The sequence below is a fragment of the Postia placenta genome (assembly GCF_002117355.1).
Source record: "Postia placenta MAD-698-R-SB12 unplaced genomic scaffold POSPLAscaffold_4, whole genome shotgun sequence".
In the NCBI taxonomy this organism is placed as follows: Eukaryota; Fungi; Basidiomycota; class Agaricomycetes; order Polyporales; family Adustoporiaceae; genus Rhodonia; species Rhodonia placenta.
Window position 1 is genome coordinate 30,047 of NW_020169835.1, and position 26,260 is coordinate 56,306.

Sequence of the window (26,260 nt, forward strand, 5' to 3'; positions counted from 1 at the left end):
TTTGAACGAAGCGGGTGACCTATTGATGCACTTGGCGCAGACACGGTCATAGTGTGCATGTGCGTGCTTCTTATGAGTTCAACTCATGCACCGTTGGCCTCTGCGTTCCAGTCTTACCGTCGCAGAGCGCTAGCTCCGATGAGTTTTGCTATACGATGCACCCTCAGCCGCTGCCCATCTGCACCCAGCCGTCGGTTGTCATGCTCAGGTGTACCTGTGCTCACGCTGAGGGATCCTACTCTACGACTGACTACCAGTCTTACGTCAACCGAGCATGTCGTCGTGCTCATACATTCGAATGCTGCTCCTCACCAGCTTCTTTGGAATATGATGATGGAATGCGTATTAGACCGTCTGGATTCTGGGCCAGATAAGTAGTTATCTCGTTCAAACCTCCTGCGTAAGGAACACAGCTTGAATCGTCAGCCCGGTCGACAATCTGCTGTATAGTCTGTGTACGAAGGTGTCGACATCGAGGGTCGCTGTATCGCGTGCGGGGTAACGAGCGGAAGCCAGGTGGCAGAGAGATACAGAGCGAACCGTGCAAGCTGCAGAGCGGGGGATACGCGCGATGTTAGAGAGCAATTGTGCTTAGATTGGTGATCACAAACAGGTGTAGTAGTCAGAAGAGTATTGTGGATTGTTCAAATTTACAGCGACTCGTGTCTCATGTGCAGGCCGCGCATACCGGAATCCTGTTTCCAGCTGAACGCACGTTAAGGTCGAAGAAACCGCTACGCAGCCAAGGCATCTTTCGATAAAATATGCGATCATATGCTCCGGTCAAGTCGCAACAACAAAATGTAAATGATACTGTATAATCTAGAACTGCACCCTCGAGTAGCACGCTCCGCTCGTCTCTTCGCTGAAGGCACGATAAATGATTCATTTGTGAGGTACTAGCCCATGAGAAACCCATGGCCAAGATACATTACAAGCGCACCCGCGAGGCCTGCATGTATGTGTACATGCTCAACGAGAGGGGGATTCGTGAGCAGGAGGGTGATCACAACTTACTCTCCTGGGTATCACGTCAGTGACAAAGACGCACCCACGCGACAAGGTAGAGTGTATGCGTAGTAAGGCATGCCAGGTCGTCGAAGCCATCATCTGCGAGCAGCAAGGGGTGAAAGTGAACAGCACTCACACTCACGGATTGGTTGTGTGAAGACCATTATGAGGCGGGCTGCTCCTTATTCTGTTTCCCCTTGTCTCTCCGACCCTTCCCTTCCCCGCGCCCTTTTATTGGCGAGGGCACGTACGTCGCGCGTCCTCCCCGCAGGTTAGTCCACGGGTTGTCTACACCTACATCCATGGCCGAATGCACAACCACTTGCGGGGGTGGCGGTACGCGGCGCTCGTCCTCCTCATCAGTCCTCTCCTTCCCCTTCCCTTTGCCCTGCGGACGAGCGGCAGGCGACGGTGCACGATACGAGGCCACTGTGACGCGCTTCGTCTTCGAGTTCAGCGAGAGGACCTTATGCGATTGGTTGGCAGGATGTGCGGCGAGCCTGTCGGCACCGGGTGCGTTGAAAGTAGGAGCGAGGACAGGGAAGGCGCCCGCGGCAGTCCGTGCCTCCTCTGCGGCGCGCTCTCGCGCGGCTTCTTCCCGCGCGAGGGTGTCGACAATCGACGCAGTAATTGTTGCGAGGAGTGCGTCGCGCGCGGCCGGGATGAGAAGCGGGGCGGCGCAGTGTGGACAGGCAAAGTGGGGGAGGTTCAGCGTGCATAGGATGAGTCCGCAGGAGCGGCAGATAGGCGCGTGCTGAGAGAGAGGGTGCATGCGAGCTGGGTGCGGTATCGGTATAGTAATACAGACGCAACGTTGAGGACGGTCAGGCAACAAGCGGGGAACACGCCAACGACAGACCTTGACAGAAACACCCGCCCTTGGGGTCTTTCTCTCGCCCGGACGAGCTCTGGAGGGCATCGCATAGCTCTTCGAGCCTGCGTACTTCCTCGCTCTTGGGTGGTTCCTGGGGTTTGTGCTCGCCCTTCGACGGGGCAGGCTGACGTTTGAGCTTGGGAGGCGGGATGCGGTCTGATGTGAGAGTCCAGGCAGTGTGATGCATAGCACAAAGATGAGGTGGCTGTTGATGAAGATGGCGCGCGCAAGAACAAGTTGACGACGCTGCGAGGAGACTCGGAGGAGGCACAGAGTATTTGTCCCAGCCAAACACAGCTTTCTCGCCCGCTCAATGACGCAACTAGGTCACATCTTTCTAAACTACTACCGCGGACAGCACTAGTATCATTATAGATCTCTCTCACCTCGGGTTTGCCGTGTGTTTCAACGAACTCAATCACGTCTTCCGTCGTGTCAGAAATTCTCCACTTGAAGCATCTTACTTCGCAGATGGCAGTCGCGTTAACTTGTGTCGCTGATGGCGGTTCTGTTGAAGGTGGGAGACGTACTACTAGAGCTGAACACAATCGACTTGGACAGAATTCCAAAGAAGATCACTAGCATCTGTGATGCGACACAGCAGGACATTACCGTCTCTCTCACATAATAACACCTCGCTCGCCTCGGTATGTGCTGTATCCGATCTCTAATTTCTAGAGAAGTCTACGCGAGTGCGTACATGGACTCTGGATGCATAGAGCAAGCGATAGTTGCTCTTCAGAAGGCGCGGAGCGCTCCAAAAGCCGTCCTCTGCAAAAAATACCATCATGATCTAACCTTCGCTACGCACATCCCTTGCGTGCATCAGGAATGTCCTATGCCCCAATAGATCTCAGCTTCGAGAGTGTATTTTATCTCTACTTTGCTCGTCTATTACCAATCTTGTGCAGCCCACTATCTTGATGCCAAGCTAAGTTCATTCAAAGGGTATTGCCTCACCAACGCTCCGGGTAATGTGGATTCCTAACCAATGTATGTTGTCTCTATTATTCGGCTAGTGTTCACCGGGCTCCGGCTTTCTTTGCCATAATGCAGAGCAGCGAGCTCCGAGTCGGTCGGCAGTTCATGCCCAGTTCATGCCAGTGGACTGTATAGCTTTGGCCTTCCGTAGTCGTGCACAGTTCGTATATGCGCCAGGCGAGCGTCCAGCAAGCTCCTGAACCCATCTACTATCTACTCGGTTGACCTACAGGAACAATCGAAACGCAAGTAAGTGGGCAAATAACTAATGCAAGCCTGTTGAATACGTATTAGTTGCGTTACACGGCGTCTATACAGCTCATATCGTGATGATGAAACCCGATGCTCGGGCTCCAAGCTGGCCCTTCGCATGTCTTTACAAATGGCGCAACGTCTCAGGGCCAGGCCATGCCGGACTGGGCAGGACTTGGTCTGAGGAACCCGGCCTTGGTCATCGATATACTCAGCGGATGTGCGATCATCGGCAACATAAGCTCTATTGTTGGCGCGGATGTCCTGCTCATATATATGCGTGTTGCCCCGTGCGGGGTTCATTGATCGCTCGTCCATCCTGCGAGGATCGTCCCACTAGAGGACGCCCCTGCTTCCACATCGTGCTCCTCGACTGAAAGTCCACAAGTTAGTGTGTGTTAGGGTCGATTTCCCTAAGATCACAGGGCGAAACAAAACCGTGTGGTCTACTGCATAATTCGTAAACGGTAGGTCTCGTCAACTCCGGATCTCTTCCGTTCGAGAGTGCCTGACTCAAACTGTCGTAGATTCGAGCTCCAGGAAACATTTAGCACTCGTAAGAACAATGTACGACGCTCTTCATGTGTCTAAGATACCCGAGTCCGGGTCCCAAGAGATGATGCTATAGTGCGTTTACTCTACACCTACTCCGCTGCTATGACAATAACGCGTACTACTTGGGTTCTGTAACGAGGTTGTAGCGCTGGCGTTCTCAAGTGGAGGACGCCAGGACTATAACCTTATTATGATCTCACTTGTCGTTGCATGTTCCTCTCACATACTTTCTGCGTATTCGTCACGGCATCACAACCTTGTCCGCTTGGGTTTATATTCCGATGATGCTTAGTGTTTAGCATCCAGAACCTTGAAACTACATAGGTTTTGCGCAATGCTCATGTGATTGTCGAACAATGCACCGATATCTTTCTGAACTTCGCACCGATGCATGCTGGCAGATTGTGGCTCCGAGACAGCACATTCCGTTGCAGGCCAACAACCATTCAACCTACTCACAATCGAGCACGTTCCCAGTACTTGACGAATCTGGTGTCAACTTGGATTGAGATCGGGGTCTTGGGTCGTTCTTCCGGGGCGGTGCCGACTTGTGGCAAATCTCAGCGCCTGAGCATGTTCCTGAAAGAATTAAGAGCTAAGACATGCCTTAGACGAGCTGACATGGATGAATAGGGTTCACTTTATATATGCTCGGTGTATGACTGTTTTCCCTTCCGCATATCCATCTTCCGTGACTTCGAGGCAACGCTTCAAGCTTGCTCTTTCCTATGTACATCGTGATTCTCGAGCGATCAAGTACATCCGTAGTTTAGGGAATTCTTGGTTTGGTTATATAGCGCTGTTGTTAAGTCAGAGTGTGTGCGTCGGTGAGCCTCGCGAGATCGGCCGCTGTGGCGGCCCTCTTGAGCGGCGGCATAATACCCGGATTGATCCAGTCATCGAAATGCGTGGGTCAAAGGTCTGCGAGATGTGTCAGCGCGTTACTGAGAATACTCTCAATCTTGTACTTGTGGTCGAGCTGGACCAACGATGCGACATGAGGGAATCGCGTTTTTGCGCGTGTCTGCAGTATCCTGAGCAATTTACATAGCATGCTCTGCAGTAGGGAGAAGGACCGAGTACTTTCCACCGTTGTAGGGCGCTGACGCTAAGGTTGATGTCGTACCAACTGGGTTGGTGGCGGCGCTGTATACTGAAGCCCTGAGACACTCAAGGCTATGGATTACTCCGTGGCTGTGTGCTTTCGATATATTTCGTTCCATCTCTGGAGCCTCTCGGTTCAAAGTCATTCTAGTATTGGCTTTTGGACTGCAAGAATATACGCGTGGCGCGAACGCGATGAGAATACACCCCGAAGCATAACAAGGCGAAAATGCTAACATTATAATTGGCATACGAATTCAGCCCTGTGTACATGATGGTTTAAACATGCCGACCCGCGTGGTCAGGAACAAGCTCGAAAGCTCGGGCGCGCGAATAGCCGGGGGCTGTAGTATATAACGACCCAGCGCGATGTACGTACTGGACGCGATTGTCCCTTACGGGCATCGCTACGCCTGTGGACAAATGCGCCCCGCGCCGGTCGCACTCTTGGTTCCAACACATAAAGCAGGTGCAGTTGTGCAGAATGACCGACTCAGAGAAGGATAGGGTCAGCAATAGAAACTCCAAATCTGGGCGGAGTCTCAATCATATGTGGCTGGCATGATTCGCTGACTTCGCTCAGTATCAATTCAGGATCTGCGCAAGACGTGTGCTCTCCATACATCCTTGATGCTATTGCATGACGGTGGCATCTGACATCTGTTGCCCAGCTCGACCGCACATCCCGGGGATGTCGCATCGTGTGCGTGTGACACAACGCGGCGATGGCGTTACACCTGCTTACTCCGACAGGTCACGGTCGCTTCTGCTGTCTTATTTCTCCATTTCGCATGGTCTGTATTCAGCACTTTTCAATCTGCATCACATTCGACCTTCAGGACCACATAGAAATTGAACAACCCAAGAATGGGAGTCTCGGCACTTCTCTACAGCAAGACATCGTGCTCTGCCGGAGTCCCCCATATGGGGCGCGCAAAGCATTTGTCTCTGCGGAACATATACATGCGTAACTTTGGATGGCAGTTAGTCATGAACCCGTGCGCATAGGTAAGTACACCTCAAAAATTAGCCGATAAAAGATTTCATATATATATATATATATATATATATATATATATATATATATATATATATATTAGGGAGATCGAGACACAAAACTATTACACCATTCGCGTACAGTGGACCAGAAACGAGTAGCATATGCAATCATAAAATGGCGGAAGCGACATACAACACATCCAAGCCGTTGACGAGAAAAGAGGTCCCAAAAGTGAGCTTTCACTGGTTATTGATGGTTACGCTGTATTCCAGGTCATGCAGAAACATGGCGAATTCGGATGTGTGGTGGCCGTGCACTTCTATGAAATGAGTCAGGTACACATCGTGCGCTTTGTATGAAAATGAACACAGCAGGCACCCCAGTTCCTGCTGTCTTCTGCCAGCGCATTCGTAGATGACGTGAGCCCACCGTACGTGATCGAGAGGAAATCCTTGACCGCAGAACATGCACCAGTGGGGAATCGTGACCAGCCTTTGCTGAGGCTGTTGCGACTCGCCAGCGGGCTGATTGACATATGGGTGGAATTGCCGCTGCTGCTTCGTGATGGCAGAAACAAGACAAGCTACCCTGTCTGCAACTGCCTGCGTGTTCGGTTTGATTCCGCCGCGAGATGTTGTGCCTCGTGAGCGCAGCAGCCGCCTTATAATGAAATTCATTTCTCCTTCATCGGGCGTCGTCATTTCCAAGCGGCTGCTGTTGTTGCGCCGCAGATGCCTCAGGATCGTATTTGCTCCTACTGTATTGCGGTCCATCGTCTGCACGCGTTTCTTGTAGTCGCGCAGCAGCCGCGAAACAGCGGCTCTTCCATAGGGACCTTCCTTCTCCAACCCGTAGCGCTCCAGCTGCGCAACAATGGCATCCACTGCTCTCGCATAGCGGAACGTCATCTCCAAGCGACCGCCGTATTCACGCCACAGCCGTTCCGCGATGGCATCCAACGCTCTTGCATGGTGCTCCGTCAATTCCCAGCGCCTGCCGTCGTCGGCTCCGCGGTGCTGGTTGACTCCAGCCCTGCGCTCGACGCTCGTCGTGGTGTCATTTCTTCTGTCACCGTTTGGCTCCGGAAGTACGGGCGGTGGTGGGGGACTTGTTGGCCTGGCATACCCAAAGGATGAATTATTGGAATCTTGCGGCGGGAAGGTGGGAGCGCTGCCGTAGAGCAATGATTCCCAGTCTGCTGGAGTGTCCATGGCATGCGATGTGGTGTGTATGTGTGTGGTGGCTGTTCCGTGTCCGCGGAATGACCCTGATGAGAGAAGGAAATAGAGGAGATGCGCCTACGACAGAGCTCGTGCAGTGCTTTTATAAGCGTGTTAGGGGCATCACCAGCCACAAACTTGCTGCCAGGAGGATCATGCGTGGCTGGCGGCCCTCGACACGTGTCTCACAAAACAATGTCCGGCCGTAAGTGGACAAGGTGCGGGACAAGCGTGAAGGCATCTTGTTGTGGAACCTGCTTGTGATGGCGTGGCGAGCCACCCTGCATTTCCCCATTGAGCAGATGCTCTGCCACTCTCTGAGTGGCAAATTCACTGAGGCGACCCCGTAGCTTCCGGCAACGCTGCAGCGCCTCTCTTTCTGTTTTTCTCGAGGACGATTTTCACCTACATGCCACTCGCGATGTGAGAGTGTCGACACCCGTGACATAGAATAAATACACCGCTCACAGAGCTAAACTATGTTTCTGATTAATCATCTCGCCCACGGACGTTCTCCATCAAGCGCGCTGTCTGTCGAGGCCCCATCCCGTGAACGTCTCTGCAGTGTGTCCACACCCATTTTAGCGCACCCTGTTTCTGGCACAACGGACACCCATACGCCTCTCCCTCGCGGCCCTTGCAGTAAGTAACGACATGGAGGAGTACGCTCTCGAGATACGAAAACTTCGCGCCACAATACACGCAGGAGAACTCCTGCTCCTTTGGCGTCCTCTTTTTGGTTCTCGACTTCGCTCCAAGAGGCCTAGCACGCGGCCCACCGACCGGGGGTCGGCGCCCCGCTGTTGTCGCAGACCGCCGCCGGCGGTCGGCTCCATGGGGACCAGGAGTGTGGCGGCCACACGCGGCGACGTCTTGTGGCGCCTCCTCGATCTTCAGCTCCGGCGCAGGACTCGCAGCATCCAGATCCAGATCCAGATCCGATGCGTCGCCGGCATCGTCTGGCTCTGAATTTGGTGGAACACTAGGCGGCCACTCCGGGGCGGACTCGGGGGCAAGGTACGTGTCCATGGGGCGGACGCCGAAGTTGGACTGCTGCGCGGCGATGGCGTTCAGCAGCCGGGTGCGCCAGACGAACGGCGGGCTGTAGAATCCCAGAATCGCGGAGCGAGACCAGGACGAGGGTGGCCCGCGCAGCCAGTTCTCAGTCTTCTTCGCGATGCCGCTGGGGCTGTGGGCGGCGTGCTGGTGCTGGTGGTGGTGCTTTACAGGTCCGCCAGGGGATCGCGAGCGCAGGCCATAAGGGTCAGTGTCCGGAAAGAGCGACTCGATGCTGACTTGCGACTCCAGGTCGGCAAGGTCGGCATGTGCGGCGGACCAGTCCTTCTCCATGGTGGCTCGGTCCGCAGCGTCAAGGATACCTAACGTTACTGAGAAAGAAGGTGGGAAGGTGAATGCTGCCCCAAGAGCTGTGCACCGATACTTATACGCCCATGGACTAGTGCGGACCATCGGAAAACTAGTCAGTCACCTTTGCCACCACACCGTCGGCACGGAGTAGCTCACAATGGCCGCGTAAACAATCCCATCACGCACCATATACAACGTGGTTTAACCGTCGTCCGCAGCACGAACGTACACTTCTTTGGATGAGTGGCGTGGTCTATCATGAGTTGACCTCAAGCCGCCTGGACCACAAAACAAGGGTCCTCGCTCGTGCATGTGCGCGTGCTGTACCTTGATCGAGGCCGACTCTTTTTCGTGGTCACTTACACGAGGCATACGTGCAGTGCGTCTTAGAGCACGCAAACTCGGCACAGCCTGTATGCTTACACGCAGGTGCGAGCATTGCTTAAGTGACGACCCCGAAGCCCTCTCAACCCTCTCCGACTACATCAAAGCCACCGGCTGCGAGGACCAATCGCTCTCGCTAGCACAGCCGTCGAAAAGAGGTGCGCTCAATTCCCGAATCTCGCCATTCCGGTCAAGATGCTTTTCCGGTGCATATGCACCCTTTCATTCCGACTCACAATACTGTACGGACCATAGTTACATACGTATCCCCTCCTACCTCTATCCCACCTCGCGCTTGCGCCCTCTCCCCCGCCATCACCCGGCCCTGTTGTTCAACCAGACATCATCCTCCATGCTCACTGACATTGAGCCCCTAACGACAGATTGCTCGCGCACCGTCACTCCATACAACCGGATAGCCCACTGAAGGCCCGGTACGATACGTACGAGCATGTATTATCCGACATAGGGCGTAGCCCTCTAACCGACTTGAATTGGGCTCACTCAATAACGATAATAAAATTGTTCAAAGTAAACTCAATTCTGCATTCCTTTCTGATCGAGTACAGGATTATTACATTTCCACCATGGGATGTATCACGTATGTTTTACAAAGACACTAACGACACCCTGATTGTATGCGACAATGTGAAGGCAGTCCAACCGTTTAGATCGCGCCTTTGTCCTCGAGGACATCGCGTGCGTGTTCCTTTGCCTCCTCGCTAACGTTAGGGTCTGTTTCAAAGGGTGCACTAATGAATATCAGCGTCCTTGAACAGAAGCGAGATATCACGCACTCTTGAGCGTCGCCTTAAAGCCCGCGTTGACGCGGGTCTCGTCCTTGTCGTCGCTGTAACCCTGGCGAGTCTGCTGAGTCTCGGGCTGCTGCTCGAGGTCTTCAACTGCCTGGCGCGAGTGTTCCTTCGCCTCCTCAGAGACGTTCGGGTTCTTCAGCGCAGCCTTTGTGCGCTGTGTTAGATGCACTGTCGTCATCGGTACATGTCCAGCGATGGCGTACCTTGTGGCCACCGATCTGACGAGTGGGGAGAGACATGGTTGATGATTGCGTGGTTGAAGCGTAGGGTAAAGTGCGCAGAGGGTGATTGGGAGAGGAAAGAGGTATGAGGAGCGAGAGGGCGGGGCGGCTGTCCTTATATACATATACGACGAGGTCAATGAAGTCATGATGACGAGCAGCGTGAAGGCCTTATGACGACGCTCCCCGCACGCCTTCCGTTCTGGGAAGGGGGGCTTCCTGCTATGGCATGGCGTCGGTGGAGGGATGCGCCGCGGGGGGGACCTGCCTCACGTGACGCAAATCAAGGGAAGTGTCACATGTGAAATGGACGCCGAGTGAGAGGCCGGCGGTGAACATTCGTGTGATAGTCGATATCACATGCAGCGTCCCCATGGGCGCCTCCAGAGGGCGAACACGCGATCAAAAGTCGATCGCGGTACGTCTCTGTCTGCTACCCCCATCGTCTCTCTCGCCATGTCTGCTGTCTTGCAAGCCGTCTCCAACCTCGCCTCATCGTCTGGAAAAGAAAAGGTCCTTTCCAAGCACGACAACGACGTCGTCATCGTCTCTGCAGTCCGCTCTGCTCTAACAAAGGTCAGTCGTTACTTCCTCCGTCTTCTCCATCTCTCGCGGGGTTCCCGAGTCAGTTTCTTCTAAACACCATATTGTCTTGTTCATTCAAGAATAAGGGCTTAGCGCCACGCACCTCTATGCAAGAGCCGGCTGCTAGTGACACCACCGTGGTCGCTGCTCTGTCTAACTATCTCGTCTCACAATCCTGTGCCGCTAGAGGTGGCTTCGCATAGTCTGGGCGCACGAAATAACCGCGTGATATCAGACCGCGGAGGTTATAGTGGCCCATTTCAGAGACGGCATGCGCTGACCCAAAAGGTAATCCTTGCACCGCGCAGCGACTGCAGCCACCCATCATGCTAACTTCGGGAAATCTCCGAGTGTCCTAGGACATTGTGTGCTATGGATCGCCCTAAGGAGTCTCACATTGAATATCTATCGCACTACTTCGCCGGTGATATTGCCTGCATAAGGCCTGCATTCACGGCTGAGACCTATGCGTCTATCGTAGGCAGTGTTGCAGGGCATCCCGTCACATGGTCTGCCCTGTTTCTAGGTGCATGCGACCCTCTTCTTTGAGCGTGGGGCAACTCATAGGGCTTGGATCTCATACGCCTCACTTGCATGATCTGATCACTCGCTTATTCGCACTTTGTAGTCCAAGAAGGGCGGTTTCAAGGACACACGGCCAGAGGAGATTCTCTCCGGCGTGCTGCGTGCGGCATACACCAAGATCGGCCTCGACCCAGCACTCATCGAGGACATCACCGTCGGCAATGTCCTTCCCCCTGGCAGCGGCGCGAACGCAGCGCGCATGGCCGGCTTCCACGCCGGCATTCCTGTTTCAACCCCCGTCAGCACCGTCAACCGACAATGTTCGTCAGGTCTGGCTGCCGTCAACAACATCGCGGCGCTGATCACCTCAGGGCAGATCGACATCGGCCTGGGTACGTCGCCGCACCGACTGCAGGCTCACACTCTGCTGACCTCCGTGCAGGTGCGGGCGTCGAGTCTATGACCTTCGGCTACAACGCGGGCGCAAACCCCGACGGCTTCTCCGAGGAGGTGCTCGCCAACCCGCTCGCCGCCGACTGCCTCGTCCCCATGGGCATCACCTCCGAGAACGTCGCCGCCGACTTCCACATCCCGCGCGCAGACCAGGACGCGTTCGCCGCGGCGTCCTTCCAGAAGGCCGCCCGCGCGCAGAAGGAGGGCCGCTTCGCGCCCGAGATCGTGCCGCTGACCGTGCCGTGGGTCGACCCGAAGACGGAGAAGGAGAGCCGGGTCGTCGTCGACTTCGACGACGGCGTGCGCGACGGCGTCACCGCGGAGAGCCTCGCGAAGCTCCGGCCCGCGTTCGCGAAGGACGGCACGACGCACGCGGGGAACGCGTCGCAGGTGTCCGACGGCGCCGCCGCGGTGGTCCTCGCGCGGCGGAGCGTCGCGGCGAAGCTCGGGCTGCGCGTGCTGGGCAAGTTCGTGGGCGCGGCGGCCGTCGGGGTGCCGCCGCGCATCATGGGCGTCGGCCCGCTGTACGCGATCCCGAAGGTGCTGCAGAAGGCGGGGCTGAGCACGGAGGACGTGGACTTCTACGAGATCAACGAGGCGTTCGCGAGCCAGGCGGTGTACTGCGTGAAGGAGCTCGGGATCGACGTTGCGAAGGTGAACGTGTGGGGCGGTGCGATCGCGCTCGGGCACCCGCTGGGGGCGAGTGAGTGGCTGCTTGCCTGTGCGTTTGTCGTGGCATTACTGACCACGTCTTCAGCCGGGGCGCGTCAAATTGTGACTGGGCTCAACATCGCGAAGCAGACTGGCGGGAAGATCTTCGTCACCAGTATGTGCATTGGCTCGGGCATGGGCATGGCCGCGGTCTTCGTCAGCGAGCAGTGAGCAGTGAGCACTTTCTTCAATAACGCCGCTCTCGGATGGCCACGCGGTGCTGCTTGTAACCTTATGGTCTGTGTATGTACTCTAGTCAGGGAGGATCGGAATGGCATGCTCCGGCGCTTTCTTGCACTGGTTATATGGGATATGGAAGTTCAAGCAACGACGTAAGCTCACGCATACCCCCACTCAAGTTTGGGTCTAGAAAGAACAAGGTCTCGTCTGTGGCGCCTCCCACTGACTGACATACGTTAAGAATGACTGAAAATTGCCTTTGCAGCCATGAACGCCAGAAGATGCACGCTACAACGACTGCGACATGATCATTGGCTGCCTCTCCACCGACATCAAGACTTGCGCCTTGGTCTGCCCGCACCGTCCTATTATGCTACGGCCGTCTCGACGTGGCCTTCCGCCCCGCTCACCATGCGACGTCATTCACTCAACGCAGACAGTCTCTGCGCGGTGGTGGGGGGACGAGACCGTCACGGTCCACGGCGACATGTTCTCGCGAGCCTTGTCCTTGTGTCCCTCGGAAATGCTAGGGAGAACCGTCATATACAGACGGCCGGCGGGTGCGGCGATTGTGCGTGATGGGACATGAGGCGTGGCCGAGGCACATCTCCCACTGCTGGACACTCTCGGTGTCGCGTTTGGCGCGTCCGTCAATAGTCACGGCCCTCGCCCACGATTGCGCCGTCCTCGCATCCGAGTCTGCCGCCGTCTTCGCCGGCCTCCTCGCCGTGTCTCCCGGGCGTCCTGCCGCAATGCCGCCTCTGAGGACGCAACCCTCGATCTCTGATCTGCGTGCATCCCGCCACGCCACAAGACTGCCCGTGTTGCGCCCGTACATCGTGGCACGTTCATCGGCCGTGCTCGCATCCGCGTTGCGTGCAGTCGACTGCGCGACACGTGCAGATGCGATTGACATCGCATGGGATGACCTGCGCTTCCAAGGCGAGCCGACGCCACAGACGACGCTAGTAGAATGAGCCAGCACCGCATTCATGTTGCAGGCTGCAGGCGTGTCCTGGCGTGCACTGGAAATCTCTATTCCCCATAAGGACGGTGCGCCACAATCAGCTCACCCACCCTTGCGTGCTAAGCCACGCTGCCCGTGTACTAGACCGCGTGCTCTTTGCTCTTCAAAGTATTGTCTGTTTCTCCACACGCTGACGGGGCCTAGGCCGTGCGCGCATTGGAGACCATCATCACCTCCCCTATTCAACACCAAATCAACCTCAACTTCGACGTGAGCGCGCGCGACGTCGGCGTCCATCGCAGCTTGAAGCTTTCGCTGTTTCCCGTCCTTTACACTGTACTTGCTGACACGCTTGCTCCACGAACGTCGCTAGATGACGTCGAGGTGAAGGTGGAGCACCCGAATCACACAGACCATATTGGTTTTGGGCCGCCTCGCGGGGTAGGGTGCTGCCTCCCGGAACGTGAGAAGCGGAGGATGATAAGGCGTGCGGTGGCATGTGCTACGGGAGGCTGTGTGATGTTGGATATGGTGGCTTTGCAGAAGTGCGTGTTACCGTCAAGTGCGTGTTCGCGCGCTCATTATAGTCCATGTATGAGTGCACTCTGTGTGCATTCTCTTGTCGTTCTTATGTTGTCAAAAGTATCACATAGGCGTCCAATGGCCAGAATGTTAATGTCACAATCAGGGGTGGCTTGACGAATGTGGGTCCGCCACCAAGTCACGCCAGTACGTGACCATAGGCGCCGTGACAACCCCGGGCCCGCCACATGAGCGTGTCTTCAGTTCATTGTGCCTCTCGGGGGACGAGCTATGACCGCGTGTGCTTTGATCGTTCTACTATGTGGCGCTGTGGACGTTTATAAGTCCGACGAACTCAGAGAGCTGGCCTCACATAACTCTCCTATCCTCCGCTATCAGCCACTCTCTCCTCTGGCCCGCCATGTTTCTTCCTCTCCCGATGGTGATCGACGGGACCCTACTGAGTTTGGTCGACAGGACCCTACTGAGTTTGGCAGACAGGACGCGCACAAGGGCCATCTGCCCACCACCCGAGGTAGGTGTATTACATCCTTCGATTGCATTCATCCTCTCACGTCACGTATCCAAGGCCACTCAGTCTGGATTCCTCAAGCTAAACCGTGACGTCCTATGGGTTATCACATCCTTCCTTACGCCCCTTGAAGCCCTCAGTCTGTCGAGGACAACTCCGAGTGGCAATGTCCGAGACGTAGCCAGAGCCCGAGCGTTCTCTTCTTTGACGGTGCACAAAACCAACAATTATCGCCACGACTTCCGCAAAATTAAGAGAGTTTGCGAATTCTTGCTTGATGACATTCCCGATCGCGTGGTCCACCTCCGGAAGCTTAATCTGCAAATCAACCACGGCCCAGATATAGAAAGTCTTGACGAACTCCGTCAGCAACAGGACCTGAAGGACGCAACATCCCGTCTGACAGAACTTCTCTATTTTGCAAGGGGCCTCCAGTCCATTAGGCTGGAAAACTTCGCCACACTGATAGGCATAGAACCACGCATAACAGATGCTATCGTTACTATGCCCAACCTGCGTAACCTTGACATCTATCTGCTCCGCGACGGTAAACTGGTGTGGGAATTTCTCTCGCGTATGCGGCGCAATCTGCATAAATTGCGGATTGCGGACTTGGCCCTCCCGACCCGGATCAGGCCCAACGTGTACGAGATAATCTGCGCAATCAAAAACATACAAATCAAGACCCTTGAGCTGGACGGAATAGTATACTCTTTACCCAGCAAATGCGCCACCACCCTTGCTTTTTCGTTGCCATCCGTGCACGAGCTGCTCATCAATCGATCCCGTTTCTCGATGGCATTGCTTGTAAATGCATTTCCTAATCTGCGAGTGCTGCGACTTGGAGAGCCACCGATGACTGCAGACTTTGGTTCCTGGGCAACCATCGACTTCGCAGATGCTGGTTCCTGGCCAATCTTGGACTATGCTGAGGGCCCTTCGAAGTTCTTTGAAAGGTGGTCGCCTGCGTTTCCGATCCGCTGCGTCTCACTTACCGATGAGCTTGCTGGCCGCATTACGGAACCAGACGCTTCAGACAGGCGCGAGAGAACTTTGCAACTAGCCGAGCGGGTGGGACCTAGGGCTCTTGAATTTGCGACCTACATCTTCTCAAGCACGGACCCGTCTGCTGGCTGCGGATCGGGACCATGCGTTCGATACGTGCGCGACACAGCTTTTCAAGTGGCCAAGCAGGTTTGCCCTGAGGGCCTTGCTTTCTCGATCCTCGTCGACCCAAGGCCAGGCCCATACCTCCCTCCTCCAGAACCCGATATGATGCGCTTTTACGATGTCTTTACAGACTCAGGGCAAGCCGAATACTTCTGGGCCCCATTAGTTGCAAGTGTCCCCGAGCTGCACTTTCTCAACCTCACACTCCGTATTCCTCCTCGGACGAATGACTTGATGGCGGTCCTCAACCCGTACATGGTGAGTATCCGGTAGCTCTCTTGGTGTATCAACTCACAGTCTCGTCAGAAAATACTTTGTGATGCTTTTAAATGTCTACCGAGGCTGACTCTCGTACGGCTGTCGGTCATATACGATACGTTCCAGAAGGATGGCTCCGCTTCGTGGCTGCCCGCATCTATTACATCAAAGCAGGCACGTATGCTGGCATCGACACTCGTCGAGACGTCTATCCGTTACGTGTCCTTGTCTTTCACCGCCTGGCGATACAGGACGAACAAGGGTAGAGCGACTCAGGAGGAACTCGTCCGGAGCGCAGCATGGAAGATCTTCGATAGGCGAGGAGTGAAGAGCCTTGAGCCTATTACACAGTCCCATGAAGAGATGGTCTACAAGCGCATTATGGACACCGGTTCCGACTTCACTACAAATTCATGATTTTTACCTAGGCCTGTTCTTTTTATGTAACCTCTGTCCTCGTACACTCAGTGCGAGCTATTTATTCTTCAAGACGCTCGCCGCCATGTGCAACACTAGAGGTCTGAGTCTGGATCGACAGATATGAGCCACGCAATTGGGAATCAGGTAATGAATACACGAAATTCTCTTCTAGCGGAGATGCCACATTGACACAAAGGAATGAAATGCACTCGTGTCTAATCGAGAAGGATCATAAGGAACGATTCTTTCTCTTGAGCGACAAGTTCTGATCCAATCTCGGGAGCTGTGCGCTTTTGTCGTCAGGCGAAAGCACAATACGCATGATAATTACTTGCCTCAGTGGAGTCGTTAAGCCGTCATAGGATCGCCTGTGTGGCTCCCATCCTGCTTCTCCGAGCTTATGACCACCCGGGTTGCACTTTGAGCACCGGAATTATCGTCTGCCACTTCGGTGGCATTCTTTGGATGTCCCGCGGCGTTGCGTGCAACGGACTGTCTCTCAGAGTCATCTGAATGGTTCCTACGGTTTGTGTAAGCTCCCTAAATTGTGCAGAGTACAGTGCGCAGGTGTATATGGGATCTCTCACCGATAACAAAAACATCGGTGTCCTGGCTGTTTGTCCCAACCAATCGCTTGGCAAGCACGGAATTGAGCAGGAAGGTATTCGTTTGAATCCATGACTTTGCATCTGTGAATGACATCCCCTCGAGCTGCGCGAGTTCCAGTGATCGAATGCTGACTTGGCGTTTGAGCTCTGCGCGGAGGTCAAGTATCAGAATTTTGTCCACAGAGGTAGTGAAGAGAGAGTAAAAGTTAGTCTGGGCTGAGAGATGCGTGCCATCGGTGAGCTTCCACAAGAAGAGAGGTGGCGTCATTGAGCCGTTTAGATGAGATGTATATAGATGTGTTGTATGCGAGAGGCCGGGCTGTACTGAAGAATGCTAGTATGGCGTAACCTTGTTCTCGATACGGAATGACCAGGACGCTTCTGCGGCGCTCCGCACACAAGACTTGAAGCTTGAAGCTTGGAAGGCTGATACAATCTTACCACATACAATCTTCCACTGTAACGCTCCACTCACTCCGACCCCGGTATGCGCTGTATCCGATGTCTATCTTCTAGAGAAGTCTACAGGAGTACGTATAGAGGCATAAAGTAGGAATTAGCTGCCCGCCAATTTGCCATCTCCAAGGTAAATAATGACAAACCCATCAGATCTCGGTATCAGATCGTTACATCCACACAAGATAAAGCAACACCGCAGGGCATCAGCTGAACTAGAGCGGGCATACCGTCTGTGTTCCCCCAGCATTACAAGTAGCGGGGACGACGCTGCTAGGACAATCTCTGAGAAAGAATCTGATGTGGACGCGTTCAACCTGTACAGTATCTGCACACGTCCGCGCATAATCTCTATGAGGCCAGAAACGCGGTACACAGGTCGTCTCCGATCAGGAGAGCACGCTACAGGATCCACGATCACCACGAGGGGGTACATATTCCTTGAATTCAGGATGATAAAGCAGCGGGATGTCAGAATGCAATTTGAGCCTAAGTACCACATAACAGGTCTTGTACCGCCCGTGGACAAAGAACTGACACAACACAGTTAGACACACAATAATTGAGAAATGAGAAACAACCCAAGTACCTGGTATATACGTCCCACAATGCTGCCAATGACACAATCCGTGGATCGCATCATAATCCTTCACTGCCCAGATGACAATATCGCATTCGGAGTGTCAATCGTCTACGATGGACTCGGCTTCGACGTGCTCTGTCCTGCGTTATCGTACAGGACCTCGATAACACCTGAATTTGCCCGTGAGTATACAGCATTTAGCGTCATGAAGCCAGACTTACCCAGGGTGACCACACGCAATACCGTGTCTGAAAGGCGTATATCCTGGTCCGGGATGGCCTTCATGAGGAAGCCGCACACCTCCTGCCACGTCGCCGCGTCCGTGAAGACCTTGCCCTGGAGAGCCTCGCAGCACAACCGCAGTGAGTCCGCTCGCTGCCACGTTGTGTACGAATTCAGATCAGAATTGAGCTTGCGGATACGTATCTGGCGTACGCCAGACTTAAACAGAGGACCGAAGTCGTTGCGTGCGGAGAGGTGAGTGCCGTCGGTGAGCTCCCACAGAAACAGGTTGCAAGACATAGTTCGGCGGACGTAGGTCTGTCGATATCGAACGGGGGTCTTTTGCCAGAATGGAGGGCGGCCGTGTCCAGTGGACTGCACCCTGCTGATGCCAAAGGCACGAGCCATCCCTGTGGTGGCTGAGAAGCTTTCGGACCCTGAACTCAAACGCAGATTAGAATCAAGGTTGGGCCTTTCCTCACGAGGCGCACGATAGTGGTAGTTTTCCACACTATTGCTGGCTAATTGCTCACTGGACGTGCATCTAGCAATACCATGCCTAATGAAACGCACAGCCCCATGTGCTGCTCTGCATATCTCAGATACACTCAAACACAACCTCGGAATCGGACGCAAAACCATCACGCGCCAGTCGTTGACGGCTCCACGGCCATGATAGGTCCTTCGTCCGGATCCGCACGAACAACAGTGCATATATCCATGCTATTACACAACTGAACAGCGAGCGAACCGGCTGACTAACGCCTCAAGGGTCCTTTGAGTCGAAGCTTGAGCTTCACCATAATGTGTCGCACTCACCCACGCTATAGGTTTGAGGCAAGCATAGATCGCACAACATACAATTCCAGTAAAAACACTTGAAGACCAGCAATCAGCGCACGTCTCGTAGATTCCTAGAATCGAGAACCTACCTCCGCACGTGAAGTTATTCAGATGCTTGATTTATGCTCTGGCCCATTCTCGCAATCTCGAGCGTGCCTGATGACATCCGGTGAGCATGTACCCTTGTAACGATCATAGCAACCAGTCTCTTACCAAGAATCAGCACGGTTGACTCACGATCAGGTACGAGCGACTGGCCGGCTGCACGCACAACGTCCATGAGGAACTTAGACACAGCCTTCCATGTATTGGACTCGGTGAAAACCATGCCCTCGAGTAGCGCCAGGTCCGACTGTTTTACATTGTAGCTGCGGTACTGAGTAGACTTCTGCTTGAGCTCTTCGTTCACATCGACAATCTTGATCCTCTGCACTCCGCTCCCGAACAAGGGATCGATCCCCTCAAAAACAGATACGTGTGTGCCATCTGTCACTTTCCAGAGGAAAAGGGTGGGCATGGTCGTGGTATGGTGGAAAGACGGAGCAAGCGCGGAGCGAACTATCGTATCGATAGCGGACACGATGCGTGCTGCTCCTCGACGGAGGCTGTAATTGAATCAAACGACCGTGGCGATCAATGACTGTATTCAATGTTGACTTCGTCTTATTCGGATCGTCGAGACCGGGATAAGGTCCGAAGCTCTGAATTGTAGACACGAGGCCCCAGCAGACGATCTGCCATCTAGCTCAGCACAGGGATGTGACTCTGCCAGTAGTTGGTGGATGAGACTGGTTAGTCGCGTTGGATAGATGGGTGGCTGTTCACCTCCCAAGAATGCTAACGCGTTGCTCGCAGCGAAGCGTGTATTGGTTCGTAGTCTATCTTGGATGATCTACGGCTATCATGCCATGTAGACGTGAGTACACTGTGGGTACAATTCGCGGCAAAGTAGCGAGGTCAGATGGACAGTGTCCATTGCGATTGGACGCACCGAGGCAACTATGAATGTGGGAGTTGATAACGGACATTCACACAGCGCTCTTCGCTGCCTCGCGGGATTCTGGTGGGAGGAAAAAGTGTGTCAGAGTTGTCTCGATATGAGCCGTTCAATTAAGGTGGTCGCATGGCTCCGCCGGCAGGGTTACATGCGCCCTTGGAGCATGTGGATTGAATTCGTCGGAACAAAAACGTTACGCATGATGTTCGATGGCCGTAGGACGAGGCTATCTGTATAGCTTGTTCGAGGCTCCCGAGGTCGAGGAATATATGCGGACCGGCCGCTTTAGATGAAGGGAGATGCTGGGCACACGGTCGAGGTTGAAGATGAATGAAAACACGCGATCCATGAGTCAGATCACGGTGGTGGATGTTGAGGACCGCATGCGCGTCGACCAGGTATCGCAGACACGGCCTGCCTACACGTGTTCCCCTCATTCGTACCACCGCTATAAAACACCTCTCGCCGGTCTCCCTGCTAGGCACGTATCCGTCTCGCACATACTCCCGCGCGCACTCAGCTCACCCCGCCCGCTCGGTCGTTGCCAGCTATACACACCATGTCCGAGAAGCTCGACTCGACCTCGTCCACCGACGCCGGCTCGGGCCCGCGCGACTCCTCCAGCTCGGGGCCCAAGGCGATCATCAAGAACGTCGACATGAGCGAGGAGATGCAGCAGGAGAGCGTCGACATCGCGTCCGCCGCGCTCGAGAAGTACAACATCGAGAAGGACATCGCCGCGCAGATCAAGAAAGAGTTCGACCGTCGCCACGGGCCCACCTGGCACGTCGTCGTCGGCAAGAACTTTGGCAGCTACGTGACCCATGGTGCGTCCCTTGTTGCTGCTGCCTGTCCCGCTCGCGCAGAGACGCGTTGCGGGGTCGCGTTTCATGCTGATGTCTCGACAAACAGAAACCAAACACTTCATCTACTTCTATGTCGGCTCCCTCGCCATTCTCATTTGGAAGTCATAAGGGGCTTCATCGTCGCTGACGTCTCGTGGTATCCAGCATCAGGAGAGGTCGAGGAGTAGGGGGGGCGCGGAATCTCGTTGAAAAGTCACCGGAAGGACTGTTCGTCTCTGTATTTCCCACTGTTTCTTGCTCTATTAATCTGCTTTCGTCTTCCGTTGAGGCTGTGTTCACATGCTAATGCCGTTCATCGTGAAGTTGGTCGCCGGCTGGTGCATGCTACTCACTCGCTGGATCTTGAACGCGTGCTGCTTCATCCTTCGGTTAGAGTCACTGTCCGGAATGGTCTCGCGATGCCTATCATTGCTGTTATCACTTAACCTGTCAGCCTGGCCAAACACACATAAGTTTCCGGCCTCGCGTTGCTCTGAGCAACTCGAACTGAGAATACGAATATCTCATCGGATCGACTTTATTCTCGCTACGCTCGATCCTGCTCCTCGTTCCATGGCGCCCACAACATCCTGGCCTGCCCGTGCGTGGTTGTTATCACTCTGCCACCCCTTTGGATGTAGGACCGTTTTTGCCTTTGGATGCAAACATCTGGTCATGTCGGAGCTCTGGGCGCACGTATGTCTATCCCCCGCTACTTTGTCTGATAGCCACGCCGCTGCTACCGTTTACTCAAGTTCCTAAGGCGAGGCGTACGCCGCGGTTTCGCTGCAATTTAGAGCGTCTATGATTCGAAATCCAACATGCTACTGAGACCTATACGTCTACCGCAGGCAGTGTCGCCGGGGATCCCGCCGCATGGTCCGCCCTCTTTCGCGGTGGTGCGCCACCGATATTCCCTTTCGAGTACGCGGTCATCATGACGCGTCTCGTTGCAGCCCCAGCGATATGCGTCAACTTTGGCTCATGTTCGTAGCAAAGTCGCCGTGGACTTCGACGATGGCGTGCGTGACGGCGTGACCAAGGCGGAGCTCAAGCCCGCATTCGCGAAAGACCGCACGGTGCACGCGGCGTCGCGGGGTGGCCCTGAAGCGGCGGAGCACCGCGAAGAAGCTCGGGCTGCCGATGCTGAGCAAGTTCGTGAGCGCGGCGGCAGTCGGGATCATGGGCCTCGGCCCGCTGTACGCGGTCCCGAAGGTGCCGCAGAAAGCGGGGCTGGGCAAGGAGCACGAGGATTTTCACGATATCAACGAGGCGTCAGGCGGTGTACTGCGTGAAGGAGCTCGGGAACGACGTTGGAAAGGTGAACGCATGGGGCAGTGCGATCGCGCTTGGGTACCCCGGGTTGGGCGCGAGTGAGTGACCGCTTCTGCGTACGTCGTGGCATTACCATTACTGACCACGACTCCAGCTGGGGTGCGGCAGATTATGACTGGGCTCAGCATCGCGAAGCAGACTAGCGGGGAAATCTTTGTTACCAGCATGTGCATCGGCTCGGGCATGGACATGGCCGCGATCTTCGTCAGCGAGCAGTGCGTGGTGAACACACCGCTTCCGGCTCATTTTGCTTGCCGCAGCACATCCCACTTTTACCAGCACCGCTGTCGTATGGCCGCGTGGTGCTGCCTGTATTTATAATTCGATGTTCTGCATATCTACTTTTGTCAGAGAGGATTGGAATCCCGTGCTCCAGCCGCTGCGCTTTGTTACACTGGTCATATATGGTGTAAGGCACTGACGTAAGTTCAAATAGCTTTGTATTCAACCTGTTAGACGTCTCTTCAACAATGTCCGGAGACTGCGGATGAGATCTTGAGAGGATAGGGCACCTTGGAATCGAACCAGGGTACGACCTCTCCTCTTCGTCACACAACGCCTTTTTTTGCGAAGCTAGACACGAGGGTCTATCCACCGTCACGCAGCGGTTCAGCGCATCTGCGACCTGCACGCGATCCTAATCGGGCCTAGAAGATCGAGATCTTGTCTGTGGCGCCTTTTGGACCGTCTATTGTGTCTGCTGGAAGTGGTGGCGAGGACATTCATTCAGTAATGGCGGCGGGTTCGGCGATTGTGCGCGCGCGATGGGCAGTGGAGCGTGGCCGAGGCGCATCTCCCATTGCCGAAGCCTCTCAGTAACACGTTTGGTGCGTCTATCACGACCCTCACCCTTGATTGCGTCGTCCTCACCTCTGCGACAATCTTTGCTGCTGTTCGTTGTGTTTCCTGAGCATCCTGTCGCAATGTTGTCTTTGAGGATGAAACCCTTCAGCCTTTCGACAAACAAGCCCGCAGTGGCATAAGACGAAGTGGGTCGACATCTGAGATAACCAATGTACCGACGAGCAGAGCTAGGGACATAGCCAGAGCAAGACATCACGTTAGATGAAGTATACATGCGTCTGAGATACTGTGCCGGGCTCTGGGGTGCAGGCAATAACTCCTCATGATCGTACGTATTACACTGACCCACGGCACAAAGTTAGCGATCGCGTATTAGATAAAAGAGATTTTAGACTAGCCTTGAATGAACGAGGCGGGGTCGAAATCGCGCGCATGGATTTTGGCCCTTATTTGCTCTGCATCGTAATGGGAAATGTGTTCCGCAGTACGTTCCTTATCCGAGTGCACAATTCTCCATGAGCCACGACGGCGTGTCATTGATCCGTCTTTGAATTTCACTTCAATAGACACATATCGGAGAGAATGTATATGTTCGATGAGCACATGCACCACCTGCTGCTCTAGTTTGTCCAGCGTCGAGGTGATTGGGAGATGGCCATCATGAGCTAAATGTGTCCGCTCGAGGAAATATGACAGTCTGATGTGGATTAGGTGGCCAAGATCATTCAGTACACCAAAACGTATGCCCTTCCAGGTGTTTTCCAACAGTCAACATTCGTGACGATGTCCTCAGATTGATTCGACTCACCAATTGTTGAGCTGTCTTGAACACTAGATCCATTTCGCTACAGAGCGGCCATATCGAGATCTCCAGACTGCGTACTTGAGGCGCTGTTTCTGCTAGCTTTGCCCAGAAGGTATCCAGCTCGGGCGTTGCCGGAACTGATAAATCTAGTATTCTCGGCGAGGTCTGTCGTACCGTATCCAGCACGGTAACGTCATCGGCGGACTCGAAGTAGGGCATCGGCGTCATCATGAGATAGTGCACATGGCAATTGAATGACCATTCCTTGAAGAGCGCTATAGGACCCTTGACGTAGTCCATGTGTGGCCAACATACGCTGCTCGTCGAAGTCAAACCTGATGATGGATACCGCACGCATAGTTCTCGCAGATTGGGGAAAGCTCGGACCGCCTGGGACATCGAGAGTCGACATCTATTCAGAGTCAAACTCGAAACAGTGGGCCAGGACAATACGAGTTGTGACCCTTGGGCATGATTTGGGTACTCTTCGTTATGCGAGTTGAGTCGCGAGAGAGTGAGACGTCTGATGGTCTGAATATGTTGGATACTAGAAAGGTCACTGAAGGACGGGATCCAGAGTGACAGCTCTACCGGCCTGCTACGCATCTCCCTCAGCATCTCTCTCTGTATTGCAAATACTTCTGCGTTTCTCTCGCTCTCGCTCTCAGCGGGGCTCAATTCTAGATCCAGAATCTCTAAGTGGTGCAATGCTGAGAGGGCGGGCGCAATGCGGGGCTGCGTTAGCAGCAACGTGTCGACCAAGTATGGGATCCGGAGAGATTTGAGATGGATGGCGTTCTCGAAGAGAGATACAAGCAGGCGTGCTGCGGTGTCGCTTAATTCGACGGCAAAGAAAAAGCAGCCGTCAATGTTATGGAAGCACACTTGAAGCTCGCGGACCCAATGTAGGCGACCAGGAATGTCGTCGAGCATGTATGTGCAAATTCGCACTATTGCGTTGCTCCGCATTGTCACGACAGAAAGAGCATGACGCTTTGCGATGGTATAGATGTCGCGAGACGTGAGAGACATGTTGAGAGCATCGTGCGTTGAGAGGTAGGACACAATGTGCGTCAGGACGTCCTCGTTCAAGCGTGGTGTTCTTCCTACAGAGGATGGTCCGGGTTCCTAGCAATGAACCTTACAGAGAGCTCGATGAATCATAAATCATATGACAGACCTCCAATACGTGAGCAGATAACAACTCTGTCTGTAGAGCTTGATTAATTGGCATTTGCTGAAGGAAAGCAAGAACAGCAGATGTGAACTTATCCGCACGCCGTCAGTTGACACCTCAAGCTTAAGGTTCAACGACGAGACACGAGGCGCGTCGGACGCAGTCACGTACGCGAGCAGACGCGAGAAGTCACGGCGTCGTCACAAGCGACCCATGTATCGGGTGATACACACGTTCAGTCGCCCTTCGTTATGTCCTGGGCGCCCTGTCGCAGTGCTATCTGTTGAAACACGCTGACCCGCGTCGTCAGGAATGAGCTCAAAAGCTTGGGCGCGCGAGTAGCCGGGGGCCGGAGGCCCCTATCGTAGTATAAAACGACCCCGCGCGATGTACGTATCGTACGCGATTGTCCCTTACGGGCATCGCTACGCCCGTGGACAAACGCGCCCCGCGCCGTTCGCACCGTTGTTCCAACACTATCCTTGAGCTTGAGGATGAAGTCTTGCGCGCCTTCGCGTTCCGTGATCTGCCTGTCTCCACCACACGACTGCCCGTCTTGAAGTCATACTTCTCAGGTGCTGCACTTTCTCTGGCTGTGATCGCATATGCTTTCACCACAATCATATTACAGCAGGACCATTCTTGGATAGCTGCGTGCTGCTGCTTGTAATCCTATTATCTGTGTATGTACTTTAGTCAGGTCAGGGAGGATTGGTATTTCATGCTCCAGCCGCCGCGATTTGTCAAACTGATCATATATGGGGCAAAGCATTGACGTAAATTCAAGCGGCTTTGGCCTATCATGTGTTCAACCTGCTAGGCGTTTCTCCAACAATGTCTGGACACTGCGGATGAGATCTTGAGAGGATTGCACCAGGATACGACCTCTCTTCTTCGCTATATAATGATTTTTTGTTTTGCGAAGCTGAGCACGAAGGTCTATCCAACGCCAGTGGCTCACCGTACCAGCAGTATTTGTCAGCGCATCAGCGACCTTCACGCGGTAATCGGGCCTGGAAGATCGAGAATCGAGATCTTGTCTGTGGCGCCTTTTGGACTGGCCCTCGCCTCTGCCGCCATCTTCGCCGAGCCACGCCGATCTCTCCGCTCTTCGCTGTGTCTCCTGGGCAGCCCTTCGCGGTCCCAGATCTGTGTGTGTTGGACACATGAATGCCTGCCTTGAAGCTATGCATTCCAGACGCTGCACATTCTCTGGCTGTGATCGCATACGCTTTTACCGCAATCATATTACAGGCTACAGACGTGTCTTTGCGTGCATCTCTATTCCCAGTCAGGATGGTGCGTCGCAACCAGCGCTCTCTCTCTTGCTTGCTCTCAGGTTCTGCACTCGATCAACCTCAACTTCGACATGAATGCACGCAGTTCGCCGTTCCCAGTCCTGCTTGCTGACACATGCACATGCTTTCCGACACGCTTGCTCCACGGACTTCGCTGGACAACTTGAAGGTGAAGGTGA

General features: G+C 54.3%; 10 protein-coding genes across 10 annotated transcripts; 3 read left to right on the forward strand and 7 right to left on the reverse strand.

Moving 5' to 3' along the window:
* Positions 1–1,174: 1,174 nt before the first annotated feature.
* POSPLADRAFT_1044999 (hypothetical protein) lies at positions 1,175–2,934 on the reverse strand (the record flags this gene model as incomplete). The annotated part of the gene is made up of 8 exons (XM_024478656.1): positions 1,175–1,788; positions 1,871–2,090; positions 2,272–2,393; positions 2,416–2,470; positions 2,586–2,656; positions 2,684–2,721; positions 2,846–2,869; positions 2,912–2,934. The coding sequence occupies 8 exons, from the start codon at positions 2,932–2,934 to the stop codon at positions 1,175–1,177; spliced, it is 1,167 nt and encodes a 388-aa protein (XP_024340601.1).
* A 3,082-nt stretch (positions 2,935–6,016) lies between these two features.
* Positions 6,017–8,347, reverse strand: POSPLADRAFT_1136802 (hypothetical protein; the record flags this gene model as incomplete). Its single annotated transcript, XM_024484731.1, has 2 exons — positions 6,017–7,075; positions 7,508–8,347. 2 exons carry the CDS (start codon positions 8,345–8,347, stop codon positions 6,017–6,019), a joined length of 1,899 nt encoding a protein of 632 aa, XP_024340602.1.
* A 1,069-nt stretch (positions 8,348–9,416) lies between these two features.
* Positions 9,417–9,742, reverse strand: POSPLADRAFT_1137557 (hypothetical protein; the record flags this gene model as incomplete). The annotated part of the gene is made up of 2 exons (XM_024484800.1): positions 9,417–9,484; positions 9,547–9,742. 2 exons carry the CDS (start codon positions 9,740–9,742, stop codon positions 9,417–9,419), a joined length of 264 nt encoding a protein of 87 aa, XP_024340603.1.
* Positions 9,743–10,230: 488 nt separating this feature from the next.
* Positions 10,231–12,362, forward strand: POSPLADRAFT_1167981 (hypothetical protein). Its single transcript, XM_024487991.1, has 4 exons — positions 10,231–10,361; positions 10,999–11,287; positions 11,338–12,051; positions 12,106–12,362. The coding sequence occupies exons 1-4, from the start codon at positions 10,242–10,244 to the stop codon at positions 12,228–12,230; spliced, it is 1,248 nt and encodes a 415-aa protein (XP_024340604.1). The 5' UTR covers positions 10,231–10,241; the 3' UTR covers positions 12,231–12,362.
* A 300-nt stretch (positions 12,363–12,662) lies between these two features.
* On the reverse strand, positions 12,663–13,623 carry POSPLADRAFT_1032356 (hypothetical protein; the record flags this gene model as incomplete). Its single annotated transcript, XM_024476850.1, has 4 exons — positions 12,663–12,765; positions 12,791–13,204; positions 13,313–13,575; positions 13,621–13,623. The coding sequence occupies 4 exons, from the start codon at positions 13,621–13,623 to the stop codon at positions 12,663–12,665; spliced, it is 783 nt and encodes a 260-aa protein (XP_024340605.1).
* Positions 13,624–14,149: 526 nt separating this feature from the next.
* POSPLADRAFT_1032357 (hypothetical protein) lies at positions 14,150–16,105 on the forward strand (the record flags this gene model as incomplete). Its single annotated transcript, XM_024476851.1, has 3 exons — positions 14,150–14,263; positions 14,318–15,688; positions 15,728–16,105. The coding sequence occupies 3 exons, from the start codon at positions 14,150–14,152 to the stop codon at positions 16,103–16,105; spliced, it is 1,863 nt and encodes a 620-aa protein (XP_024340606.1).
* A 1,758-nt stretch (positions 16,106–17,863) lies between these two features.
* POSPLADRAFT_1054444 (hypothetical protein) lies at positions 17,864–18,385 on the reverse strand (the record flags this gene model as incomplete). Its single annotated transcript, XM_024480518.1, has 2 exons — positions 17,864–17,925; positions 17,977–18,385. The coding sequence occupies 2 exons, from the start codon at positions 18,383–18,385 to the stop codon at positions 17,864–17,866; spliced, it is 471 nt and encodes a 156-aa protein (XP_024340607.1).
* A 538-nt stretch (positions 18,386–18,923) lies between these two features.
* Positions 18,924–19,337, reverse strand: POSPLADRAFT_1045004 (hypothetical protein; the record flags this gene model as incomplete). Its single annotated transcript, XM_024478657.1, has 2 exons — positions 18,924–18,976; positions 19,034–19,337. The coding sequence occupies 2 exons, from the start codon at positions 19,335–19,337 to the stop codon at positions 18,924–18,926; spliced, it is 357 nt and encodes a 118-aa protein (XP_024340608.1).
* Positions 19,338–20,475: 1,138 nt separating this feature from the next.
* POSPLADRAFT_1138217 (hypothetical protein) lies at positions 20,476–20,791 on the forward strand (the record flags this gene model as incomplete). Its single annotated transcript, XM_024484880.1, has 2 exons — positions 20,476–20,644; positions 20,730–20,791. 2 exons carry the CDS (start codon positions 20,476–20,478, stop codon positions 20,789–20,791), a joined length of 231 nt encoding a protein of 76 aa, XP_024340609.1.
* A 1,894-nt stretch (positions 20,792–22,685) lies between these two features.
* POSPLADRAFT_1136687 (hypothetical protein) lies at positions 22,686–25,951 on the reverse strand (the record flags this gene model as incomplete). The annotated part of the gene is given in 8 exon segments (XM_024484715.1): positions 22,686–23,028; positions 23,610–23,632; positions 23,781–24,734; positions 24,787–24,843; positions 25,017–25,142; positions 25,201–25,455; positions 25,475–25,531; positions 25,745–25,951. The coding sequence occupies 8 exon segments, from the start codon at positions 25,949–25,951 to the stop codon at positions 22,686–22,688; spliced, it is 2,022 nt and encodes a 673-aa protein (XP_024340610.1).
* Positions 25,952–26,260: the final 309 nt, after the last annotated feature.

Excerpts from the sequence above, each read along its gene's own strand:
- POSPLADRAFT_1167981 (XM_024487991.1), top strand. The coding sequence starts at position 10,242 with ATGTCTGCTGTCTTGCAAGCCGTCTCCAACCTCGCCTCATCGTCTGGA. Across the intron at positions 11,288-11,337 it reads GCAGATCGACATCGGCCTGG|GTGCGGGCGTCGAGTCTATG; the intron begins GTACGTCGCCGC and ends ACCTCCGTGCAG. Across the intron at positions 12,052-12,105 it reads CGGGCACCCGCTGGGGGCGA|CCGGGGCGCGTCAAATTGTG; the intron begins GTGAGTGGCTGC and ends CCACGTCTTCAG.